Source organism: Plectrocnemia conspersa, unplaced genomic scaffold, assembly GCF_051122295.1.
Source record: "Plectrocnemia conspersa isolate PC_06_02 unplaced genomic scaffold, ASM5112229v1 ptg000004l, whole genome shotgun sequence".
Taxonomy (NCBI): domain Eukaryota; kingdom Metazoa; phylum Arthropoda; class Insecta; order Trichoptera; family Polycentropodidae; genus Plectrocnemia; species Plectrocnemia conspersa.
Genome location: NW_028277168.1, coordinates 1894343 through 1920000, shown reverse-complemented (window position 1 = coordinate 1920000; position 25658 = coordinate 1894343). Strand labels below are relative to the sequence as shown.

The following is a 25658-nucleotide window of genomic DNA, read 5'->3' as shown; positions in this document are numbered from 1 at the left end:
TATTCGATCGTTTTATTACAAATTTACGCGACATTTCCTGGGACGTATCTACCGCGTAAATCGAGGGATATGTGTATATGTAATTTAATTATGTAGCTACATACTCATTTTCTCTGCTATAGTATTTACAATATTATTAAAGCATTAAATGTACGATTAAATTATGCATATTCTTAGGTCTTTTAATTTTTTAAATCATTTTATTGCCCTTATTAATCTGAATGATCCTTTGATTTATTACAGGACATTTATTTCTCAAGGAAAAATAAAAATAAATTACAATAATAAATGCGACATGGGGTACTGAAGAAGAATTGACTGAAAAGTGAAGACAGCAAAGATTTACAACATATGCCAGATCACTCATTTTCTTGGGAGTAGTTCAATACTTCCTAGCTTTAGTGTAAGTGGAAGATACTCAACAAAAAAGTCTGCAAATGGCTTAACTATATTTTACACTGACTCAACAGACGCATGGAAATATTGTAATAATAACTATTATATTTAACCGATTTAATGGTTATCTAACTACTTTGATTATCTTTCAATAGTAATTAAATAATCACCAATATTTTACTTTTTACTTTAAAGAAGAGCTTTATTTCTCCAACTTGACTACACTAGTGCAGTTGTAGCTAACCGGTGATTCGCAGACCAATTCGCAAATTTTGGTGGTCTGCAGAGAAATTTAAAGTTTCATTAATTTTTTTAATTTATGCTCTATTAAATTATTGAATCGAGTTATTCTTCCAACTGCAAAACAATTTAAGCTACCAAGATTTTTTGTCGAACAATAATTTCTAATTAGTTTTTCTAAAAGCAAATCTCAAGTAGAGCAGTTTTAAAAGTTTTGATTAAAATTGACGCACTGACCGTAAGAACAAAACGAGCGCCATAAATCCATTTTTTATGTATATGCCGGCCAATGCGGACCGTATGTGACAATAGACGGAATAAATTCGAGACTTTTTGCGAGTGTCATATAATCATATAACAAATGTGAGGACTTTGGGATCTAAATCAACGGGTCGCAAAGTTGCCAAATATTAAACGACAGATTTGCATCTTTCCAGATAACAGGTTGCAATCTGTGATAAGCCCTTTAGCTGCTACGGTATTTTTAAAATTCTACCTTTTCACATTTTATTGCTATACAATAATATAATTCAATTTATTAAAAAAACTGCTCCATCATTCCATTTATCTTTTAGAGCATTATAATGTCAACAGCGAACTTTGTTAGCGCTTATTTTATATTATGATGAACAACGCAGCCTCATAAAAGTTCAGTAAGAAAACAAGCTCTTTTTATTACAATTCTAGCTTAACGTAATTGGTCATGGCAGCAAAAAGTGATGAGAAGTACACTTCTCAGATTGGTTATGTGTATAGAATCGAATACAGAGCGACCAAATCTGAAACTATCGTTTGAGACTTAAGCTTCCTAATTTGAATACGCGAGGATTCGTACGAAATCGAACCAATTGATCATCAACAAACGAGATGAAGAAAGCAGCCGCTTCCCTCTTCTCGTCAATCCTAGTCCAGAATTCTTAGCGTAACCCGCTTTGCAGACAATTAGATAATTATACAAATTTAAATTTTAAAAAAACATCACTGATACATGGATTAAAATCTTATATAAATAAAATAACATCTTTGACACAATATACAATTTTTAATGTTTTTTTTTTTCATAAATAAATGTATCTGAGATTATTTATTATGATTTTCATTTTATAATAGGGTCATTATATCATTAATTATTTATCCATGAATAACATCCATTTTCTGCAAATATTTTGGAGTGCAGAAATGAATGAGAATTTTACTTGTTAAAATTATGATAGTGGTCTGCATGATACAAAATCCGTGAGGTCCAAAGTGTTGGAGTTCTGATCTACATATGTTTGTGACGATCGCCTTGTATCACCACCGCGTTCCGTGCATAAAAACAACGGTATTTGAGCGAACCAACAGAAAGACTAGCAATATGACGCTGAAACTTCTTTTACGGCACAGATAGCGCTTTCAAAGCGGGATTAATTGTGAACCTACACGATTTAAACAACTAATGGGCAAGAAAACCCTACAAATCCCACCGATTCATTCGTATTTAATGCACCTTCCAAGAACAAAAACAGACACTCATGATTGGACAAGAAACCGGTCAGAAAAGTTGGAACATTGCCGTAAAAAAATCACTCATGGTTCAGTCCTGAGTTTGCCACCAGTGGAGCACACGCCAAGTCGACACTAACGACCGAGTATGAGCTTATATCGTAAAAGAGCAAGCTTTTCCACTACAATCGTCAGATATATAACAATTGGTTTAATTTTTAAATCATTACGAACTATAAAAGACTAAGATTCGGTATAAAAAATATTGTTCAACAACAGCCATTAAAAAAAAAGTCCACAGCAGCACAATAATAACTCAAAAATATGATACATTTTTGAAATTTCTGCAATTACAAAGTGTTCTTATCGACTTTCACATTGTTTTGCTCGATTTTTCTATGTATATTCCTAATTAATTATTTTAATTGCGTTTTATAGCGAGAGATATAAATCTATTATGTGTCATCATCACAGCGAATATTTTAAATATCTAAGAGTTTAAGTTTCATGTCTATCTTTGTCACTGTATATAAAAAAAACATCAATGCAAACAATTAATGCAAACCCGATTAACTAGTCAATCGACTTGAACCTCGTCTCTCTTGTTAGGGGCTTGTTATGGAGCAATATAATATGTGTATGTATGTATGTGTACATACATAAGTATACATATTTTAAATAAACTGTAATTTTTTCTCCGCCTTGATAATTCAAGGTTCACTCCAAGACGTTTTCTCTTTCACCTCGTAAACCAAAGCTCGGTTTCGCGATTCCAGAATGTCCAGAAAGGCGTTACCAATGTTTCACCACTCGCACAATGTCGGGTCGTTAAATTAAACGGCCTTTTGTCGTCTGACTTTTGGTGGACCGATTTCCAGAATCCGCAAAATCGTCTTAGCTCGTACGTGAGAATATGCGACAAACGGCAAAGGAACGAGCGGCGGTGTTACATTTTAATTTTTTTAGCGGTCAGGTATGGCACACGTGCCAGACGAACAATCGAACTTCCAGGAAGTTTACTAAAAATAGTCTGGAAACGTTGTAAACAACCAAATGCTGCGACACTTCGGCACAAACAATAACACCACCTGCAACACGAAACTTGTAACATGAGTGATATTATCTTGTTTGTTTTATTTATTTTATACATAGATGGTACAGAAATTTAGATAAATCCATCATATTGTAAAAAGTTCTAAGCTAAAGATATCAAACTGTAATATAATTATAATTATAAATTCAGATATCATACATAAGAAAGAGGTTTTGATCCCACGGCATATAATTCACACCATCCCGAATAAATTCTTTCAACTCCTCGTAACTACCGCCGAAAACATCCTTGTGTCTTGGCTAGATGACTCATGTAAGGAGCGCTTATTTTCTGGCCGCAACGAACAATAATAAGGGACGCAATCGCAGTTTATTAGTAAAACCTATTTATAAATTGTTTTCCCTCGACGAAGCAATACAAATATTTATAAAATATATGTTTACGCATGAAAAACATATTATAGGTAAATTAAATAAATAGAATAGCTTCATTGGGCTTTAAATATAAAAAAATACTAAGCAAATAAGAGGCATTACATTATTTTTGATCTATTCACTAATCAAAATTGTCTCAAACTAGTTCTGTAAGCGTGTCATAGGCATTCAGTTGACAAGGTGTACCCGTGTCAGATCAGTTTTGGACGAATGGGATTAAGACCCGATGACACTTGACAGACAAATAATGGAGACGACAACGACACAATTTGTCGTCGAATAACATTCATTCATTCATAAACTGTAGGTATATTATATAGATATAAGCTTATAACCCTGTTCGAAATTGAAATTGTCAATTAAATTAATTTAATTTTTCAACATATACAAAAAACACGCAGTCTTGGCATGCGTAGCGAAAATATTCCCGTTACAATATGTTCATATTTATCTACATTGCTATATAAATTTATTTACTTATTTGTGACAAAATCATTTGAAAATTTTGGTGTAGACAATGCATTTCCTGTCGTTTTGAATACATTAACACATTACGGTCCATTCGCGCATTATCGCGTGAAACTTTGCTGTCAGTCAGTTCATGAGTTTTTAAAGAATAAAAATAATGTAACGTTAGATTGTAAAAAAATCTCGCGAACGTAAAAAATACACTTTTATTGATAAATAAATTTTAAATTATTTTGGTAGCATATAAAAAATGTCCTTTTACACCAAAGCATAGAAATATAAGCATTTAAAATTATACGAAAATAACGGATCATAATGTGTAAATAATAAAACTATTTTATGAGTCATATAATAATTATCAACAGATTGTAAAATTGTTCTAAACTTTCTGTTATAGACAAACTTATTTTAAATTATTATAAAAACAATTTTTCTGCAAAAATTTGTTAAATACTAAATTCACATCCGACATAATCAGATTTAATATAGATTATGTATTGTTATTTTGATTATTTTTCTAAACCATCTTAAAAAATCAATAAAACACTAGGTTAATACTTATTTTTCTAGTTTCTAACTAAAAAATTCTGCACTTCTTTTGCAATAAGAAATGTCGAATCTTTTGATGTCAATATTTCATGGATTTTAACTAAATCTTCATTTCTAAATGCGACAATGTAATTACTACATAAGTCAATTTTTTCTTGTGCTTTTTCTTCCTATAAAATATTATTTCAACTATATTTTATGTATTCGTTATTTTCAATTATTCGAATAAGAGATAGTTAACGATAAAATAATCGTAAAATTATGAAGAATTGAAATTGCCGAAAAGATTAGTTTTAGATTAGTATGTGAGCTTTATTGTCAGCAATGAGTTTATTCAGCAACTGCAACTCAGTATGCTTAAAAAATATTACCACAACTAATGTGACCGGATTTTGAAAATATCAAAGGAGTACAAAGAAAGACAAATTAATATGGGACCTAAAAGAACTCATCACGGAAATTTTTGCTGGAGGACAAATTGCTACAGGAGTTAAAAAAGGGCATTTCGGAATTTTTTGTTCAAATAGGACAATTTTTTTGAGGACAATCCTGCTCAAATGAGGACGTCTGGTCAACTAACCATAACATACCTAAAAGTACATTAAAAAAGATAATAAAAAAATCACTGAAAAAGTCCACAGACGCATAATATTAACTCGGATATATGAGTATTTTTTTAAATTTCAGCAATTACAATTGGGTTTAAGCTTGGCGACGTCTGTCATAAAAAACTTATCTAAAAGGATAGAAATAGAAATTTAGTAAAATAAATCGTGCACAATGAGCTACTGATACAGCAGCGATATCAGAAAAAAACTACCTGCGTTGTTAAAAATGTGTTAATGCAATAGTATTACAAATACTTTACGAATTGTACTAATATTCGAATAACAAATGCTTAAAAAACTGGCAAGATTTACAATAATTCATGTATTTAATTATTGTAAATCTTGCATTGCAACATGACAGGCGATAGCTCAATGCGTTACAACGGGGTCAACACAATCAACAACCATTAAATAAGTAGTGAGACCAGACTGTAAATGTAAGTCTGAAAATCAGTAACTTATATTTTAATAATAATAATGCCTACTATACACGACTACTTAACTGCGGAATTTAGTTATAAAAATACCTTACTTTTTTATAAAATACATAGCAGTTTTATTGGTAATATAAATGGAACATACCACTAAATGACATTTTTATTACTTCTTATTGAATTTTAGAGTTTTTGTAGTAATAGTATTTTTTTTATTTTACACGTCAAGTATACCCGCCAACCGCACCGAGATAAATATTTGGATTGACGTGTATATACGTCTAACGCAGTTAAATGGTTAATTGTATCTAGGAAAACCTAATCTGTGGAATTATATATTTATATATAAATCGATAATTCTGATCTCCCAGTCACGATAGAAATTGAAGGACAAGATTCAAATTAAGGTCTTTTAAGTATTAGTTTATTACTAGTCGATCGTGGTGGTATAAAATAAAAAATAATTGGTTTTGGCATCCACGCATCTGTGATTTCTAATTTATAGTCAGACGAAAATTTTTGTTTTGGCCAAAATATAAATTGAGACGTTACGAGTAGTTTTTATCAAGCTGACGTTGCTGCTAAGTAGAGCTACTTCATTATTATGGGTTGTGTGACCCAAGAAATTGAATCAATTGAATTTTAAGCTTTACTCAAGCGTTTCCTACTTTAATATTTTCGAATCGAATAAATAAAGACGGAAGCTTCAAATAATCTATAGTAAGATTTAATAAAACACATTTTCAAATATTTTTATGAAGTACAGAAAATATATTTATTCTGATTATGATGTTTGTAAAAATGTAATAAAAAATATAAGCTTTTATTATGAAAATATCAATTAATTCAGATAAAATATTAAAACGCTGAAGAGATAGGAACAGATAAAAGCGAAAAATCCTAACTGAGCTATGCATTGGGATACTAAGATATGAACAAAACATTGGAGCAGTTTTCTTGGATTTCAAGAGAGCTTTCGAAACCATAGACAGAAGTATATTGTTGAAGAAAGTAAACATTATAGGTATAAGTGAAATGATTTTAAGATCGTTAAATAATTATTATTGAAAAAATATAAAGAAAAGCTTATGCTTATTTCAATGAGAAAATAATATCTCATGGTGTGTAGTGTGTACCACAGGACTAATTAATGTGAACTGGGTCTGAGAAGGTTAAACTCTTTTTTTATATAGTTTATATTTATGTTATATTTTACATGTATATATGTTTAGATTATATTTATTTAGTATATAAACAATTAGCTAAATTTATTAATAAAATTAAAAAATAAATAATGGAAGCACCCTGAAGAACCAATGACAAAAAAGCGCGCCAAGTTCGATCTAATGCCAAGGTTCTTTTACGCCGTTTGTGTGAAGCAATTAGAAGTTTAACCAAACAAGATTTTAAACGACAATAACGTACCGGCGCACAGTCAAATACTAATTCGTAATTTGTGAGTCAAAAACGACACCGCCGTGATGCCGGTTTACGAGTTATTCGTTATTGAAAAAAAAACAATTTGCAACCAGAAAAGGTGAGCTAAAGACTACCAAATAGTGCATCAAGATTTTTTTATTTTATATATGACAAGTTAGATTTACTTTAGAATCAGACTGTCGAAGGTTCGAAGGAATTCGCACGCGAAAATCTTTCGTGCACGCTCTATATTCGCATTATTTATAGAGTCGTTGGGCCGTAAAGAGCGCGCGGGCCGTAAACGAAGCCCTCGCGGGAAACGGAGACATGTGGCCCGGCCAGACCGGGCCATAAACTATTTTTGGCCCGAGTTTCTCCGCACGACCGTAGTACATCATGCGAAAGAACGGGCCGTGTCAACGAAATGTTGACTCAAAGCCGACATTTATCGGCGTTAAATTCCTTCATCGTCAATTATCGTTTTCGACGCTGCTAAAGCGCGCCAAAGATTGATGGCCACTGGAGCATAATACCCGGGAACTTATCTAAACCGATCGCGTGGTCGATAATGCATAATGTATGCGCGTTGCTTCTTGTTGGTAAATGTGTACAATAAATAATGATTTGTGAACGTTTCGGGTTCGGGTTTCACCGATTGTGAGCGATAATGAGTGTTCAAGACACGTAACACTTTAATGAGTCATAAAACATTGTGAGTATGTTCAAGAATTGATGTAATTATGACGGAAAGGATCGGAAAAAAATAATCGTAAATATATCACTGTAATAGGACAGACAGTAAACACATAGTATTGTATCAACACCAGATTGAAATTGTTCATTAGTTAATCTTACCGGCATTAAATTATGACATCATAAATTATTTCAACCCAATAATAAATTTGTAAGAAAATTTACTTTTCCAATTTACATATATTATTTTAGATTTACTTTTATTTTCTTAGAAAAGTTTTGAAGTCAAAATATTATTTTACCAAAAGAATCTCAAGGCAAATCTAACAAATACACATAAAAAATAATCAAAATTATTGCACGTCGTACACAGGAAATATCAACAGTTAAAATCGTCGGACGAATATATTCGTCCTACGCATTAACGCAAGCGCGTTTGTGGGACGAGTATATACGTCCTAACTAGTTAAGTGGTCTAATCAATCAATAAAAATCTTGACTAATAATACATTTTAGCTTGTCTCTACTGAAACTAAATATCAGTTAATAATACAAAGAATCTTATAACTTCCTAATTCGGTAATTGTATATAAAAATATTCAAAAACTCTCTTCGAATGGGAAAATCTGATGATTCAAAGAATATTTTTTAATGATTGTACAAGTAATTATATGATTTTTATTTACTAAATTGAGCATGACGCATTTGAGAAACCTGTTAAGTCATGCTGGTTAAGTCAGATTTGTAATAAAAATTGAAATAAAATGTAATGTTTGCTATAAAGATACGACAAATTGATTCATATGCAAAATTGCACGTTTAATTTAATTCATATAATTATATTTAAATCATATCATTGGATTTGTTTTTAAATTTTTTAAGCAAAATTTCTAGTTTTTGTATTTTTTATTTTCCAAAATACTGAAAAATGATTGATAATTGTATTATTGTTAATATGATAGACTTTTTTAAAGTTTTGCACTTGACGTTTTATTTTACAATGAATTTTTGAAGTAGAATATGTGATTTTTTGTAGCAACATATCTTTTATAATTATATGCTAGTAAATATATTGATTAATGATTTGGCTTAATGGCAACTTGAATAAGTTAAAATCTTATTCTAGTTGTATTTTGGTTTTATATAAATACTGCTATCTAAAAAACAGAGTATAACTTAATATAAATCAAGCAAATTAACCCGTGTGGCAAAATAGTGATAGTAATAACTAGAGACACGTATTTTGAGAAATTTGCGATATATGCTAAAATAAACGGCATTAAATCTAAAAAAAAAGTTTTAGATAAAATGACGTTTTTATCTGTTTGAATTTTTTTTGAAGAAAAAGCGTTTTTTTAAGCTCCCTTCGATTTTACACGAGAAGAGTATGATTTTTTAAATCTATGCCAAAATGTGAGAAAGATGCAATAATTTGGAAAAATTTAAATTCAAAATGCGAAAATTGAAAAAGTAATAGTGTAATTTACGTATCAACTTTTTTAAAAGTAAATCAAGTATTATACGTAGTAATCACTTATTTTTTATATTATAAGAATAGTGCATATAGTTTAAATTATTTTTATGCAAAATTTATTGTTTTTCAGTATTTTTTCTCTTACGAAATTAGCAAAAATAAGTGCTGAATTAATTTTCATAAGAAGTCATGTAATTAGTCAAATATACGGTAAAAAATAAATTTAAAGATTTTTATATGCTTATATTTATTCTATGCTACATCTATATATGTATATTCACCTACAGGATTACTGTATAATTGACTAATTAAAGTCAAGTGCTGAATTAATTTTCATAAAAAATCACGTAATTAGTAAATTGTACAGTAAAAAATAAATTCAAAGATTTGATTACGATTTTTTCTGGTATAATTGACTAATTACATGATTTTTTATGAAAATTAATTCAACACTTGAAAAAAAATATTATTTTTTGTTGAGCGTGGGATAAATTAGAATTTCGCACTTAGGAGCCGTACACGGTAATTCGGATATATCCGCAGCTAGCACGTAAAGAGTTAAATTGCATTACTATTAATATAAAGATAGGTTTTATATATATTTTATTTTGATTTTTTAGGTAGAAAATGTGATTTTTTGTATCAAACCATTTAAATATTATTTTCATAAATTTGAGTGCCACTCAACACGAAGTCACCATATAATAATTTATTTTTTTAGATTAAAAAATATATAGTTGTTTTTAATTTGTAATATATATATAAAATCTAATAGAAAATATGAATTAAAACAAATGTATTAAACGTACTGTTTTAGTGATCTTACATAATTGCTCAGTAGAAAGCGACAGTTAAACAAACATGCTTTACCAAACAAAAATATAATAGAATCATCATTTTAACACCCAAAAATAATCCGAGAAAGTCCACACAAACATTCGAAAATCAGTAATTATTTTAATGAAAACAATTAGCATTGTTTCGTGCATCAATATTTACCATACATACCGGTTTCACAAAATTTCTGAGATGACCTTTTTTAGCTCCCTCAGAATCGCAAATTGAGCAAAAAAAATGATATTTTATAAGCTTAGTTATACTTATCCCTCTGTCGATATTCGGGAATTGACGACAATGGTTTTGCTTATAAAGCGTCATGCGAGAGACATACAATTGTCCATACGTACATACGCGGGGTTCAATAGTGCGGTCATTAATCTAAATACACATTCTCCCTCATTCGTCCAAGCTATGTCCAAGGAAACGTATACAAGACTTGCCACTTTCTCACATTAGAAATCGACACAAAGAGATCTAGGATAACGAACCGCAGAACCCGAAAAATGTGTAGAAATAAAGGATTGTGCCCTACTTTAAATAATTTTGTTTGACGTTTGCCACGAAATTCTGGAGACGTAACAAGTGTCCCGTTTGCCAAAATTAATGAAGGAACTCATATAATATCTTAATTAAATTGTAAGAAGTCCAGAAATTCAAACTTTTCGTCACGAAGAGAATGAGTAAATAAAAATCGGAAAATAGGAATGTTGGTGATTCACTTCGCTTCGATAGCGTAACTATTTTTAAAAGATTTCTTAAAAGAAAATTGATTAATAATAAATTATAGTTGTTCTGAGCATCAATCAATATAATAACACCGTTAAGGGAAATTTAACGATTTGTTTCGACTAAACAAAAACCATAACACCATCATGTACCGAAGCATTCTCTGGGCTGCAGCAGACCCGGTCGTAAAACGCAGTCTCAAGGGGGATACAAATAATGTTTAATACGTCATCATGGCGCGTTTCTCACTAGCCGAAATCGAAAATGATCTGAAGACGAAGAAGAGGAAGATGCAGCATCGAAAGATAGAAGTAGAAGATGAACGAATTTACGCATGGACATCAGCGATAGACACGGAGATTTTAACGATGATGTTTTTATCGACAGGATGTGATGCCAAAGAGTATAAAAAGCCACGAGAGAACGCGGTCGGTTCTCGAGGTGAGAAACACCCCGAGTTACAACACCGCAAGTGTGCGAACAAAGAAAAGTACATAGATTGACCGGCGAGTCGGAGCAGTCGAGCTTTCAATGTTGACAATTACACATTGTTGCGTGCGACCATTGGCGTCCCGTGGCGAGTATTCAACATATTTAAAATCATTATTATAAATAAGCCTTAGCTGTAATAAGTTTGGCACGTATTTTTAGGGCAAAATTTTAATACGGCCGTGGTCAGAATTTATATTACATAGGTCAGAATTTATATTACATGGTTAAAATTTATATTGGATTGGTCAGAATTAATATTACATGGTCAGAATATTTTTATATGTGTATGCCCTGTATTTAATAACTTCAATATCAGTTTTATGTTGACAGATGGTCAGAATAATAATAAATAGTCATTATTAAGGCGTTTTAGAGGCAACTTGTATGGTTGCGCTCGCAACATTGTCAGATGTCAACACAATATGCCAAGCCTGCTCTGTCGTTATTCCCACTTTGTTCGTCACTCTGCATACCTTCGCATCTTACATACAATTAAATAGATTCGTTGAGAATTATTCACGGGGTGTTCAATTTTCTGACCAACACTCGGTTAGGGTGCGAGCAGAATATTTTATAAGATATTTCTAAAATAAATTATTTATTCCCTATTTATATTTACAAAAAAAATAATAATATCATATAACAGTATGCTTTTTTTATTCTAACCGTTTAATATTTATTCTGACCCCGAATAATATCGTTAGTACCACTCATTATTTTAATTTTGATCGTCATATATTTTTATTCTGACAGTATGCTATTTTTATTCTACCATTTGATATTTATTCTGACTCTGAATAATATAAGCTAATATAGGCTACGAGATTTTATTTTTATTCTGACCCAAAGTTGATTTAAATTCTGACCATTTAATTTATTGCCCATAAGATTCGGGTGTACAGATAAAAATACAATGAAGTGAACAAATAATTAACGCAGAAAGCATTCGCGAACCGAGCCTCACCGTACGTTCACACTACACTAATTTCTATGTTTTAACATCATATATTTAATATAATACTCACTGAGGGGCATGGTGAAAAGGCGATGGATCCCATAACGGCGGTCCGTGAAAGGCCGCAAAGGCAGAGGGGAACTGCGGGGGGAGACCGCCGCTCCCGCCCCCCACCCCGCCACCCTCGCGATCCGGCATCACTGCACATGCACTGCACTTCACTGACACTACACTGCACAATTGATTATTCTAACTTATATATTAATTAACTTGTCACGAATAAGTTTTTTTTAGTTTTGGACTAATAAGACAACAGAGATGGAACAGCGCCTCTGTCGTTTCTTTCGGATCATCTTGACTTTTGAAACTTTATTTCGTTGAAAGCGTCAATGCGGCCCTGTACTCGCGAGTAGTGGTTGTCAAGCATTTTGCAGCTTCCAGGCCGCGAGATCTATCTGAAAATAAAATAAGAAAATACATTAAAAATTTGCAAGAACAATAAATTATTAGAAAAGGTTTTATAATAATACGTAAAATTAACTCACTCCCAGGTGTATACTAACAAATTAACACATGTGTACAAATTAACTCACTATACAAAGGGTTAAGTAGTATCCATTTTTTTTCTGTACGTACAATTATTATATTGTGCGATACATAATGAGATAAATAAAATTTTAAACAAAAGAAAAAATATTCGTTCAAAAAATTGTAATTTATATGCTAATGTAACTAATAAAACAGTTGAAATTCAAATAAAATAATTCATAATTAATTAAGAAGAATCTTAAAAAATATTCAATTTCTTATCAATATGCGAATCTTATATGAAACTAAGCTTATCGAGACGAATGAAATTTAAAACAAATTATTTTCTCAAAACATACGACTTTTATACATGTCACAATTTAGGGACCAAAATGAAATTGTTTAACATCACTCACTGCCCCTACCTGCCTCCCCCCCCCCCCCCAAAATAACGTCCCATTTTAGAATCGATTTTTAAAGCAATAAAATTGTGCCGTCGCAGTAATTATTGTTATTATTATAAAGTAAAAGAGGAACATATAAACCGAATTTTGACCAACAGGAGAGCGCAAAAAACAATTATCCCTTCTCAGAAGCCAAAAATCCACGTCAAAAACAATAAAATCGTGCCGTCGCCGTTGCAGTGGGAACGCTCGGTAACGAGCGTTCCCAATGCAACGGCACCGACACAATTTTCTTGCTTTTGACGTGGATTTTCGACTTCTAAGAAGTGATAATTGTTTTTGCGCCCTCCTATTGACCAAAATTCAGTTTGAATAAACTTTGACCAATGCTTTAATATTATAAGTACATAGTAATACAGGCGGCCCTCAACTTGTGCACAATTCGCACTTTTTAAAAATTTAATTTTTTAAAGATTTTTGTCGATAATGCAAAATTGTTCGCTTCCGTGCTTATGTTAAATTTTGAAAAATAAGAATAAAATTAAGGAATACGTTAAAAATTGTGCACATAAATATTTTAGGGTACCAAAAAGGATTAATTATATTTTGATAGTATATTCTTCTAACAGATATCGTTATTATATTTTTTTTCATATAAAATTAAATAATTAAAAATAATAAATGGTACTTGATTTTGTTAAAAAAAATCGTTTCGAATATCCTTATGTATTTTCCTAGATCGGTTTATATAAATGTCACACCATAACAAATTCTTATTTAGAATCGATGGCGACAAATTCTAGGATAGTCACAGATGTGGTGTTTGTATTCTGAAGTATCATTTTTATGCCTTATGGCATTTTGCAAAAGCCGACAAAGATTTTGCGTAAATTGAATATTTACGACCAAAAAGTTTTCACTGATATTGAATCGGTGAGTGCCCACACAAACTTTTATAATTATCAGTAGCGTAATTTTAATAAAATGACAATTTAAAAATTGCGCGGAAATATGTGGCTGTACGTGACAGAAGCCGCCGTCTGGACGGCATATGAAATTTGCGGCAGTGTGGTCGCTTACTCGAAGTCGTATGTCTCGGCCGACTTCAATTGTAACTTCGGTTCGGACAACTTCACATTCTTCTAGGCATAATCTTTGATAATCAAAAATATGAATGAAGACTGCATCTTGACAATTTTTAGATTATCATGGAAGAATGTGATCCCAATGGAGAACGAAAATCTTAAGTACGGAAAAAAATAGGGTTATATTCAACTAGCTCTCAAGTTAATAAAAAAACACCTAAAAGCACTTAAACACGCCTCGTTAACTTAATTATATATTTCGATAAATTAATATATTGTTGATAAATATTTTAAAATAAAATTTTATGTTTTTTTTTACAAACATTCGCACACATAATCAGGAACCAATTATGTGCGAAAGTCAAGGGCCGCCTGTATATACTTACATTTTTTTTAAATAATAGTAAATTTTAAAATGCTTCGCGGTCCGGATCCGGCCCGTGGGCCACAATTTTCCCAGGCCTGGTTTAGGCTAATAAAAATAATTCACTAACTAAATCTAAAAACAATGCTCAGATTGCATGTTGTTTGTATGAAGGAATGGTATAAATAAATTGTACCGTAAAATATATTTTTATTTTACACACCATATGCCATTATACCCAATTGAAAACATTAATAAAAATCATTTTTTAAAACGTGTTTTTCGTTAAAATATTTTACCAAACCTATTTTTCAGGAAAAAAAGAACACATCTCAAAAATAACGAGGGGGAAATCTGGCAGGTATTGGGTTAAAACGTGTCATGTGCTCCATAAATTATTTTTATAAATTAACAAAATATTTAAGGTACAGCTGATGAGAATCGCGCATTTTCTACTTTGACTCCCGGTAGGGTTAGGTCTGGTTTTTGTCGGATGCTGGAGAGATGAAGACACGTACGGCAATGCGACGTGACACGTGACATGCGACTTTTCCCGATAAGTTCGTGACAGTGACAAGACACGGCGACCGGTATCGAGAGACAGGTCGGAAACAATCGTGACGCGTCATGTCAAAACTGCATGTCCGATAATTGTCTCTGACCATACCGGTCATTTGTAGGAAATTTAAATTATGGAAAACCTTTGAAATAACCACATTCCATATTTTCTACTTTCCATCGATGCACTTTAAAATGTGCGCGGAGCTTTTGAAAGCTCGCATCGAGTGACGTGGGGTGAGGTGTGAGTATGAAAAGTATATACTATATATATTTTCAGACACTTCCATAAGTGCTTCGCCCTACTTTTATAAATAAGGAGTCGTCGAAGCATTCACACTTTACAATCGACAAACTCATAAAAACTTGAATTGCATTCTGTTCAAGTAATGTAATGCATACAGAGCAGTGCCGCATCCGTAATGAAACTGACAAAGATTAATTGCCAATTTAAAAAAATAAATGAATCGCTATATGAGAGGTTCTAAACTGGTGGGGAATTGCAAGGTTTTAGGGGAAGGAATTAGGACTGAAATAAATTATTATTTAAAGACCAGAAGGTGCTCTAAGAAAGCATATTTTTCTAAGAAATAAAACATTACAAGTTATACTCATATCCCATCACCATCTGCCAATCTTCCTACGCATATTCATCAATCCCTAACTCTTCAAAAAAAAAAAAAAACTCTAGGAACCTAGCTTCTGGTCTTTATTTAAAAAAATTCTATTAGTATGGTAATAGAAGCAGCAAATTAATGGCGATAGTCCAACATTGTTAAACTCCTTATCTGGCAATGAATAAACGGCTTTCCACTGTTCACATCGAATTCACATTTATGGTAGATTCCGAGAGATTACTTAATTAAGCAAAGGTAAACCCTTTCGACAAAAAAATGATTAACATCTCGGTTTTAAAAGGGCGTTTTAGCATTATCTTAGAGCCAACCTACCAACGAAAAAAACCTAGAGGAACTTCTCCGTCACCTAATCGTTTTAAATATTTGGAGATGCCACGCCGAGTCGCATACAATAAATTGGTCAATTAGACCTTCGGGTCTGTTTGGTTGCTTAGAACTCAATTCTAGACGCTCATATTTATGTGTTAATTAAGTGTATAAATATGCTGTATGTGGTGTGTGTAGTGTATATATAGACATATAAAGCTGGTCAACGATTTCTCGGGCGCCGTGGGCAGACACGACGTTGGGCACGAGAGATAGAACCTGAGGTCGGAAAACCGGTCCTTTTGTACCGAGAGGTCCGCTGGACCGATACAAAAGGTCGTATGAATAAAGCACGCCAGTAATGACCGATTAACGAATAGAACCGATGTGTAAACTCTGCTGAACCCTCCTCCGATGAGGCGAGTCTGAAACTCATCAGTCAGCAGAAAGCCGCTTGTCACGAAAATAATCAAGAGATGCTTATAGCATGGAGTAATAATGTTAGTTTAAACGACTAAGAACGCTATGAATCGCTTAATAAGCTCTAAAAAAAGCTCAATAAAAGACTTCGAATCAAAACAAGATTATTGAATCACCACATAAGTTGGGATATAGCTACAAGAAAATACATAAGATTTAATCTAATTTAAGATCCAAGATCCACAAAATTTGGAAAGTTTCTCGAAAAAGGTCATAATTTTTCTAAAGGCTCAGGGTTTAGTATGCATGACAGATATTCAAAGATCTTTATATAAAGTATTCAATTTATATGTCTTTTTGTCAATGGCGTTGTCTTTCAAACATCGAGCGAGAGTCTTAATTAACATCTAAATCATATATAACTTATCCTTTAGATATCTAAGATCATAAATTTTTATAGGTGCTTCTCTATAATTTCGACTGTGATATTTTTGGGACTTTCGGCTGGAGCTTTATAGTGTCCTAGAGTCACGATTGCGTCCCTTATTCTTGACGGTAACGGCCAGGACACCAGCATTTACTAAACAGAATGATTTTTAAAACGTTGATTTCAATAATACATATAATTTTACAAACAATAATTATATATAATATATGTAAATGTTAATAATTGTTTACAATTTGATAAAAAAATAATAATAAAAATTAACGATAGCTATGAGGAGCTAGAAAAAATTATGTAGGATAGTGCTTATCTATTTTAGGTATTATCCTTTATATGCAACAATGCCAGGCTCATCCTTCCATGAGATAAATGGATAAAACCAAACTTAGAAGTGAAAGATAGATTCGCAGCATTTTTAAATTAAATTATATTTCAATTATTCTAAGGGAAAAACATGTTAATTGACCGGTTGACGTTCATTCGGAGCTTACTAAGTTGTTTGATATAATTACTGTCGGCAGGCTTCAGTGGACCAGCAACGCGATTAACGTAATCTATAGCGACTTTTAAAAAACTTTCTATCGGAAATAAATCATCTTAGATTTATAGAACGGTATATTTAGCTCTTTCTCGAATAACTAGAGTGGCTCATTTTGGAGGACCACAGTATTGCAATTTGGGTCCTCTACTCTGAGAGATGGTACTTAGTGAATACAATATAATTACAATTCTGATCCAAGATTAGGTTTCATGGATGAATAATTAAAATATAATCGAACAAGAACGTGCATAGTGACATCTATTGATTGTAAGCTGTAGTAATAGTTTATTAATAACACATTACGGTCCGTTCACGCGTTTTCGCGTGATAGCGAAACTTGCGGTCGGTTCGTTCACCCGTTTTTGATGGTTAAAAATAATATATTGCGAACGTAATAAAGATTTAAGCATACATACATTTATTGATGTGAAAAAATTCACCTTAAAAATATATACATTTAATTATTTTTATTTTACAATAAATAATTTTAAATATATTTATTATAGCACTGCCTTATTTCATATCGTATTACGTAAGACTCGACTCTTTCCTATTCTTAAACTAATCTACCAATCCTCGAAATGCTTGAAGGAATCATTAGCTTCAAATACAGCTCATTTATTACAGTCGTGTTAAAAAACGTTTGGCTATCTATTCAATAACCTTACTAACTGATTAATTATTTCCATAAAATTTCGCTTTTTAGCTCATCAAGCTCAACGCCATATAAAAGTTATTCCTCAAAAAAAAGTGATTCGTGACAACAAAAAATGACTATAGCACACAATTCGAGCTAATAAATAATTAAAAACATTTTCTCTCCAAACCGTCGCTATAAATCTCAATCGGACGTTGAAATTAATCATCCAGGTTCCAAAAAAAATGGTCGGAAAGACGCAGAAATGAGACTTTCACGTGCCAGAAATCCTTTGTCGGAGATATCTCTTTCCAGAATTCGCGAAACTAATTAATCCATAATGGTCTTGAAGTTGTGCCGTAGAAAATATCTCGTTAAAGTCCAAAAAGGAAATTATCATGCAACGGACAAATTGCTTTCACAGAAGCTTGCGTTTATTCACTCGGCGAAGAATTTATACTTAATGAGCAAAATTGGTATAATTAGCCAGTAATTCGGGATACCTGTATGTCACGTGATTCTAGGAATAATTTTAAATTTGAAGATAAGGAAGGAGATGGAAGGAAATACTTTTAAGCAGTAGTTCCTGAACTGTTTGAACAAATAACTTATTTTTCAGTACGACAAAGTTTGAAGATCCACCTGATTTAAATATTGTATTTCTCAAAAGGTCGGTCGCTCTGAGGGGCGGTACCAGTTGTGTGGAAGTTCGCAGAGTGGTATTGGTTTTTTGTTCTCGAGATTATTATATTATCACCACTTTCACTATGATTATATATGTTTCATTTATTATATAATCCTTGCCTTGCTCTTCGCGTATTTTTTTTATTATTTTTATTTTTTATATTTTATAATACTATTCCATTATATTCGCACTATCATATATTATATTATTTTTATATTCCAAATCAAACATATTTGGTTCCACACATGTATCGTAAAGACGTACAAACGCATTATTGCACTTGACCTACATATGGAACATCTTCCACTGCTCATGCAGTGTGTTCTGAGTTGCTTTTCGGAGTGCACGCGTGTCGCTCGTACAGAAACTTTTAAAAGCACACGTAAATATTATTCGATCGTTTAATTACAAATTTTGTTCTATGCCACGATTTACACTATATTTCCTGGAACGTATCTACCGCATAAATCGAGGGATGACTGTAATGACGAATCCGTTGAATCAACAGAAAGATAATTAGTTTATGTACAAGTAAAATATGTCAATAGCTGAACTAACCTAATGGACAACATGTTTATACTAATAGAAACAAGCAGACGCGCCGGCTCTGACGCAATTAGTTTTGATACTTCGTGTGGCTTATTATAAATGTATTATTATTTGTTAATTTGAGAGATTCAAAGCCACTTTTAAATATTAAAATGCTTTGATAAATATTTAAAAAATATAAAGCAAAAAGATAAAGGGTTATATATAATTTTTAACATTTGAACTTTGTACACACGAACATAAATTGTATTACTTTGCACTAAAAATTTGATAGAGTCACTTTGTACACTCATACTTGGAATTTAATATTTTGCACTTTGAAACAGATCTTTTTGACATAATATCTACATATTTATCTATTACCTGTTTAAGTTTGTTTAAGTTTTTAAAAAACGATCAGAGGTTCTCGACATTTTATTTAATAACGAAATGTTTACCAGGTAAAGTATTAATTTATAGTGCATAGTATTTAGTACTTGTTAGTACAAAGTATTTATATTTATTGCAAAGTATTAATTTTTAGTACAAAGTAAAGTTTAATATATTTGTTGAAAGTTGAATAATTATTTTTTTTATTAAAAATAAGGCATTTAAATACAAAGCAAAGAAAAATTATGCTTATTCAAAAAAGAAAATAATATCTCACGGTATACCACAGGGGTCCAAATAGGGACCATTGTTGTTTATATTATATATTAATGATATAATTAATAATATTAAAAATGTAAAATAGATCTATTTGCGAATTTATTGCATAGGTGATAACGTGAAGAAGTTAACGTTAATAGAAATATGGTTAAAAAATAATGTACTTAAACTAAATGAGAATAAAACTAAATATATATTTAATAATTATATAAATAAAATGTTTAGTAGTAATTGCAGATATAAATTTAAATTTAAAGGAACGTTGTAATTAGGGCTTCGAAACCGGGTATGAATCGGAACCGGAGCCTCGGGTACCAGCGCGTTTTTTAGTAACCGTGAACCGGGTAATTTTAACGGGTACCCGGTTCTTTTCAATATAATATTTAATTTTTTTAAATTAAACATTTGTTGTTACACGATTTTAAAGAAGCAAAATATTTTGCAAAAACTTCGGGTCAGTATATAATAGTTGACAAAAATTACCCGGAACCAAACCGGGTACCTGGTTCTTTTATAAAAAAATACCCGAGAACCGGGTAATGAATTTGGGCGGTATTTGGATGCCCTAATTATAATATATACATTATCAAGTATAAAAAAATGTGTTAAGCATAAATAAAAAATAAAATCTAAAATAGTTATTATATTGCCCCACTTATTGTGCAACATTATTATATATACTTAATAGAAAGATAAAAGGATGTTGAAAAAATTACAAAATAGGACAATTATATTACAATTATATATGTTACCAGAGTATTTAATAAGAAATAAAGACAATTTAAGGATAGTTAGGTACAGAAAATGAGTACGGCCAGGGGAATATTGTACGGAGCTGTGAATTTATATAATAATATTCCTAGTACACTAATAAATTATAATATTTAAGTCTCTTTTTATATTATGTTTAAGTTTATATTATGTATGTTTTAATTAAATTTGTTTAGTGTATAAAATAATAAAATACCTAGACGTCCACTTTTCTAACACTGTGGTTCCAAAACAGTTTCAATAAAAAAAATATTAGCACACAAATAAACTACCGAGGATTCATTAGCGATGTGTTACTGTACATTTAATCCAGTTTCAACTGGCCAGACGACAATCTGGAACAAAAAAATGTTCGACTGGATTCGAAGCAGTCTCCGGTAAATAATGCGCCTCATGCACGACCCATTAAGCAACGATATACACTTTTTTGTGGTATTAAATTTTGCCACATAAAAAAACTTGTTGCTATCCAATTTTTCTTTTCATCGAAATTACATATTTTAAATTTTAAAAATACAATTCAAAACCTTATAATAAAATTGTGACATATTATAATCAGATAAGTATTAATTGATTCCTGCCATAAATAGTAAATATTTACAATGAACGAAATCTTAACATTGCATTACAAAAAAAGTTTCATCCTCGTCTCCCGCTTTTAACTGAGTACCATCGCCTTTCACAGGTTGTGGGAGGCTTACTTTCCACGTTGAATAAGACAAGACCGAGCATACAATTTGTTAATGCGATACGTGGGGCACGTACGCCATTACAATTCGGCACTATCGTAAATGTGTATGGGGTTCTTTACCTAGTGAAACTCGTGACGGCTCAATTCGTGAGGTTCGCCTGTACAGTACTAATTATGTGGTCCGTCGAACCAGGACCATTTCTTCTCCGTGCGTTAGGAGCGCTCCTTGGCGATTAATCAAACCGATATAAAGACCGCCTTCGGTCGCCGAACAATTAGTTCGGGGCCATTGGACCGACTTTTGGGAACCCTCGTTTGTATCAAATTGATTTTGGGGGGATTCGGGAAGATAAGGCACTTCCATTCGTAGTCTATTACCGGTTTTTATCGTCATTGGAATAGTGCTTTATTTAGTTCAGTAAAAAATAAAGATATAAGCTTCAGGTTCGTATCCTTTTATTTAAGACTCGAGACTTCTACATCAAATATGTTGAGAAACAAATCCTGTAACGTATCGAAAGATTAATGAGCGTTTTCTGCATAATCACGAGGTGAGACAGAAATTAATATACACCTCGACACGAATAGCACATAATTAATCATGTCGATAAGATTGAAGAATGACTGAATGTCACAATTGAACAATAAAAATATATAATCAAAATGTATTATTTTTTAGATTTTAGATAATAATCTAAAACATCTAACACCGCTAATAATTTATTTATTTATACAAGTATAAACATCCAAACAGTATTTTTTTTAGATATAAAAAATGTTTAAAACTGAATAAATAAACAACACAATTACTTACATATTTTAAATGTTTGCTTAGAAATTCGATTAGTATTCATTATATAAATATACATATGTATATACTAACTTATTTATAATCAGTATGATTTAAATAATGTTAAAATTAGGATAGTTATAATGATCAATTTAAAAACATTGTACGACACGCTTTTTGTAACAGAGAACTATTTTCAACAAGCACAACATATAGCAACACTAAGTCACAACTGAAAAATTAAAAAAAGACTAACAAAATTACGCGATTTAAAATATCTCTTTCGTTAATATTTATAAGTAAGAAAAAGACCACAATATTTTAGTTCCACTTATATAAGTCAACACATTGAATGGCGACACTTTTTTTACGAAATTTAAAACAAAAACTTTTATATAAATTATATTTGGAATGCATTTTTCTATTTCAGGGCCTAATATTAGCGGCAAAACTTCGAAAGATTAAAATTCTAGAAAAGTTAGAAGGCCGAAAGATGTATTTTTTATAAACCACTAACAAAATTACAAGCTTGTAACTTTTTTTTAAAAAAAAAACGTAAATGGACTGATCGCGAAGTTTCGCTATCACGCGAAAACGCGTTAACGGACCGTAATGTATTAAAAATATGTTATTAAGATCTTTAGATAAAAAAACTAAATAAATATATTACAAAAAATACGATGCCAAATCCATGTTTTTTTATAAAGTTTAAAGACGAAACGCACAAATTCGTGCGTTTTGTCAATTCAACTTTATACAAAAAGCATATTTTTTGTAATATATTTATTTAGATCTTTATTTAAAAATCTTACTAAAATAATTTTAACAATTTACAATTTGTGTTATTATGGTAAAAAGTTATCCATTTTCAGAATCTATTTAATTGTTATTTATTATTTTCGAAAAGCTTTGTAGTAAAAGTATGCGTAAAAAGTATTATTATAAAATGGTAATAAGGCACATTTATTTATTTATTTAAATTAAATTAAGACACTCGTGACTTAACAGGTTACCCTAATGCGTCACGATGATAAAAAAAACAATACATACACAAATATAATAAAAATAACACACAAAAAATAAGAAAGATATAAAAGCAACAAAATCACAGTATATTAAAAAAATGTGCAATGCCAGCGTATTAAGGAGCCGGATGGCGACAAAAAGGGACGCGATCGTGATTCTCAAAGGCGTTGCAGAATCCAAAACTGGAATTTCTCAAATATAGTTGATTGTCGACTTTCAGTAGTTTGAATAAATGCATAGCGACTTAAAACTTTCTGCGAGAACTCAACGAATCGTATGCCAACGCTCCTGAAAAGATACTTGGGCGCTGGGATACAAGAACGGTTAATAACCAAATAAATCTTAAAAACCTTTACTAAACTATTTCGATTAAAAGGAACATGATATTGTAAAAATACAGAACTACTTGACAATACAAAAAAAAATCTGTAAGGATTTTTACATAATTTCCCAGTAGAAAGCGACTGTCGATCAAAGTTGCTTTGGCAAACAAAAACATGACAAATTTGAGTGATTAAGTGCACCAGCGCCTGATCAAGTTTACTTAACCACTTCATGACGTTGTTCATAAAACTGATATCATTTTCTCCTTTTTTTAAGTAAATGATAAATATTTAACAAAAAATAAAAATATTATCATTAATCGAAAAAACACCTTTTTATAATATAATGATAACAAAATTGAACAATAGAAATAATGATTCATAATACATAATTCCATCTTTTAAAATCGGGACCTATCCTTAAGCGGTTAGGAAAAAATCCATATACGCCATCTGTCACTTGATGGAATTTAAAACTAAATGTGTTCGTCAGAGCAAATTTTTTTAAATTTTGCAAACTACATTTTTTTTAATATTTAAGACACGCGTTGACAATATTCTGTAACATTCGCAAGACTCTATGATGACGTTCACAAAAAGACCACAATGGTTTCGCTTATAAAGGGTCACACGGAATACATCAAGTTGTACATAAATAGGGTTTAATCATTGGTTTAGATATGCCTCTCCCATTCGTCTTAGGAAACGTAAGACATGCTCAAATCAAACATCAACGGAGAGACTCGTCAAGTATATTGATCCCCACATTTTTTAATCAACCTCTTCTTCATTCCACACCGCCGCCCGATACTGATACACGTACGCTACATGTGTTGCCTAGTCAGCATCTTCTGTTACCAACTTTTCTCCCCATATCATTGAGCCTATAAAGTAGCAGTTTTACGGTTAAAAACTTTTCATGGTATTTTCTCTAAACACAGAAAAATACACATCTAAATCAGACAATACGTTTTTGAGATATTCATGGACAAACAAATAAAGACCTGCGGGGGCAGTACTGTTATTCTATAGAAAGCGATCCTAAATGACTACATTTTTATTCTAAAGGATCTTACAGACCCTACTACAGATACTTCATCAATGAAGTATCTGCTTCTACCAAGAAAGATCATGATTCTAGATATGAAGTCATTGCTAGTAATGAATCTCCTAATGACATCTACCAATTTATTTGAACGATCTCGTCAAGCTGTCGTCGCCTCTCTACGTCCTAAAGAATTCCAAAGCGACTCTTGGGTCCCCATGAATTATCTACCACTGCCGTGGCACGTCTATTACCATAATCGATTGTTTGACGCCGCTGTCTCCCCGTCGTCGAACCGCCTGCGGCATGTAATAAACGCTAACTTGCAGATGTTTACATGTTCCTGTCAGTTACACACACACGGCGCGTGCATTACTGCCACTCGGCCAGATGGTAGACGTGTCTATCAATCAAGAAGACCAGTTTTAATTTATATAAAACGCCAATGCCTCTATCTAGATAAACTTTGGATTTCTTGGACCGCTACCGGCCGCAACTGGATGTGGTCAACCATGGAGGAGGAAGGATATGACCCATTTGACAGACATGACGCGATAGAATGGATAAAGAGCACGTATAAGTAAAAAACACTGCAATTGAAATGTCACATGCGATAAGCTGCCAAGATTTTAATCGATTGATAATTGACACTCCGGAGCTGAAATTCGATATTAGATTAGAACGTAAAATGACTCAATAAGCATTCGTTAGTCATTAGCTGGTTTATTAAAATGTCAGTGTTAATGTGTACCAGTAAAAAATTCTTAATCAGAACTGTATATTCATACTAGTTGATTTTGAAAGCAAATAAAATTGAACTATTCATATGTATGTATGCAGGCCTGCCAAGAAGGGGGGGGGCAAATTTCCGGGAACCGTTCTCCTTGAGGGGCCCGACTGGAAAAATCATAGCAATAATATAGATATAAAAAAAAGT

The 25658-nt window shown here is 31.7% G+C and overlaps 1 protein-coding gene across 3 annotated transcripts in view; it reads right to left on the bottom strand.

Moving 5' to 3' along the window:
- ci (transcriptional activator cubitus interruptus) overlaps positions 1 to 25658 on the bottom strand; it is a 113109-nt gene that overhangs the window by 54791 nt on the left and 32660 nt on the right. For all 3 annotated transcript variants that reach the window (XM_088184400.1, XM_088184402.1, XM_088184401.1), the window contains exon 2: positions 12338 to 12722. In XM_088184400.1, the coding sequence (XP_088040526.1) occupies positions 12338 to 12465 (128 nt within the window). In that variant the 5' untranslated portion in view covers positions 12466 to 12722. The remainder of the gene's footprint in view (positions 1 to 12337; positions 12723 to 25658) is intronic.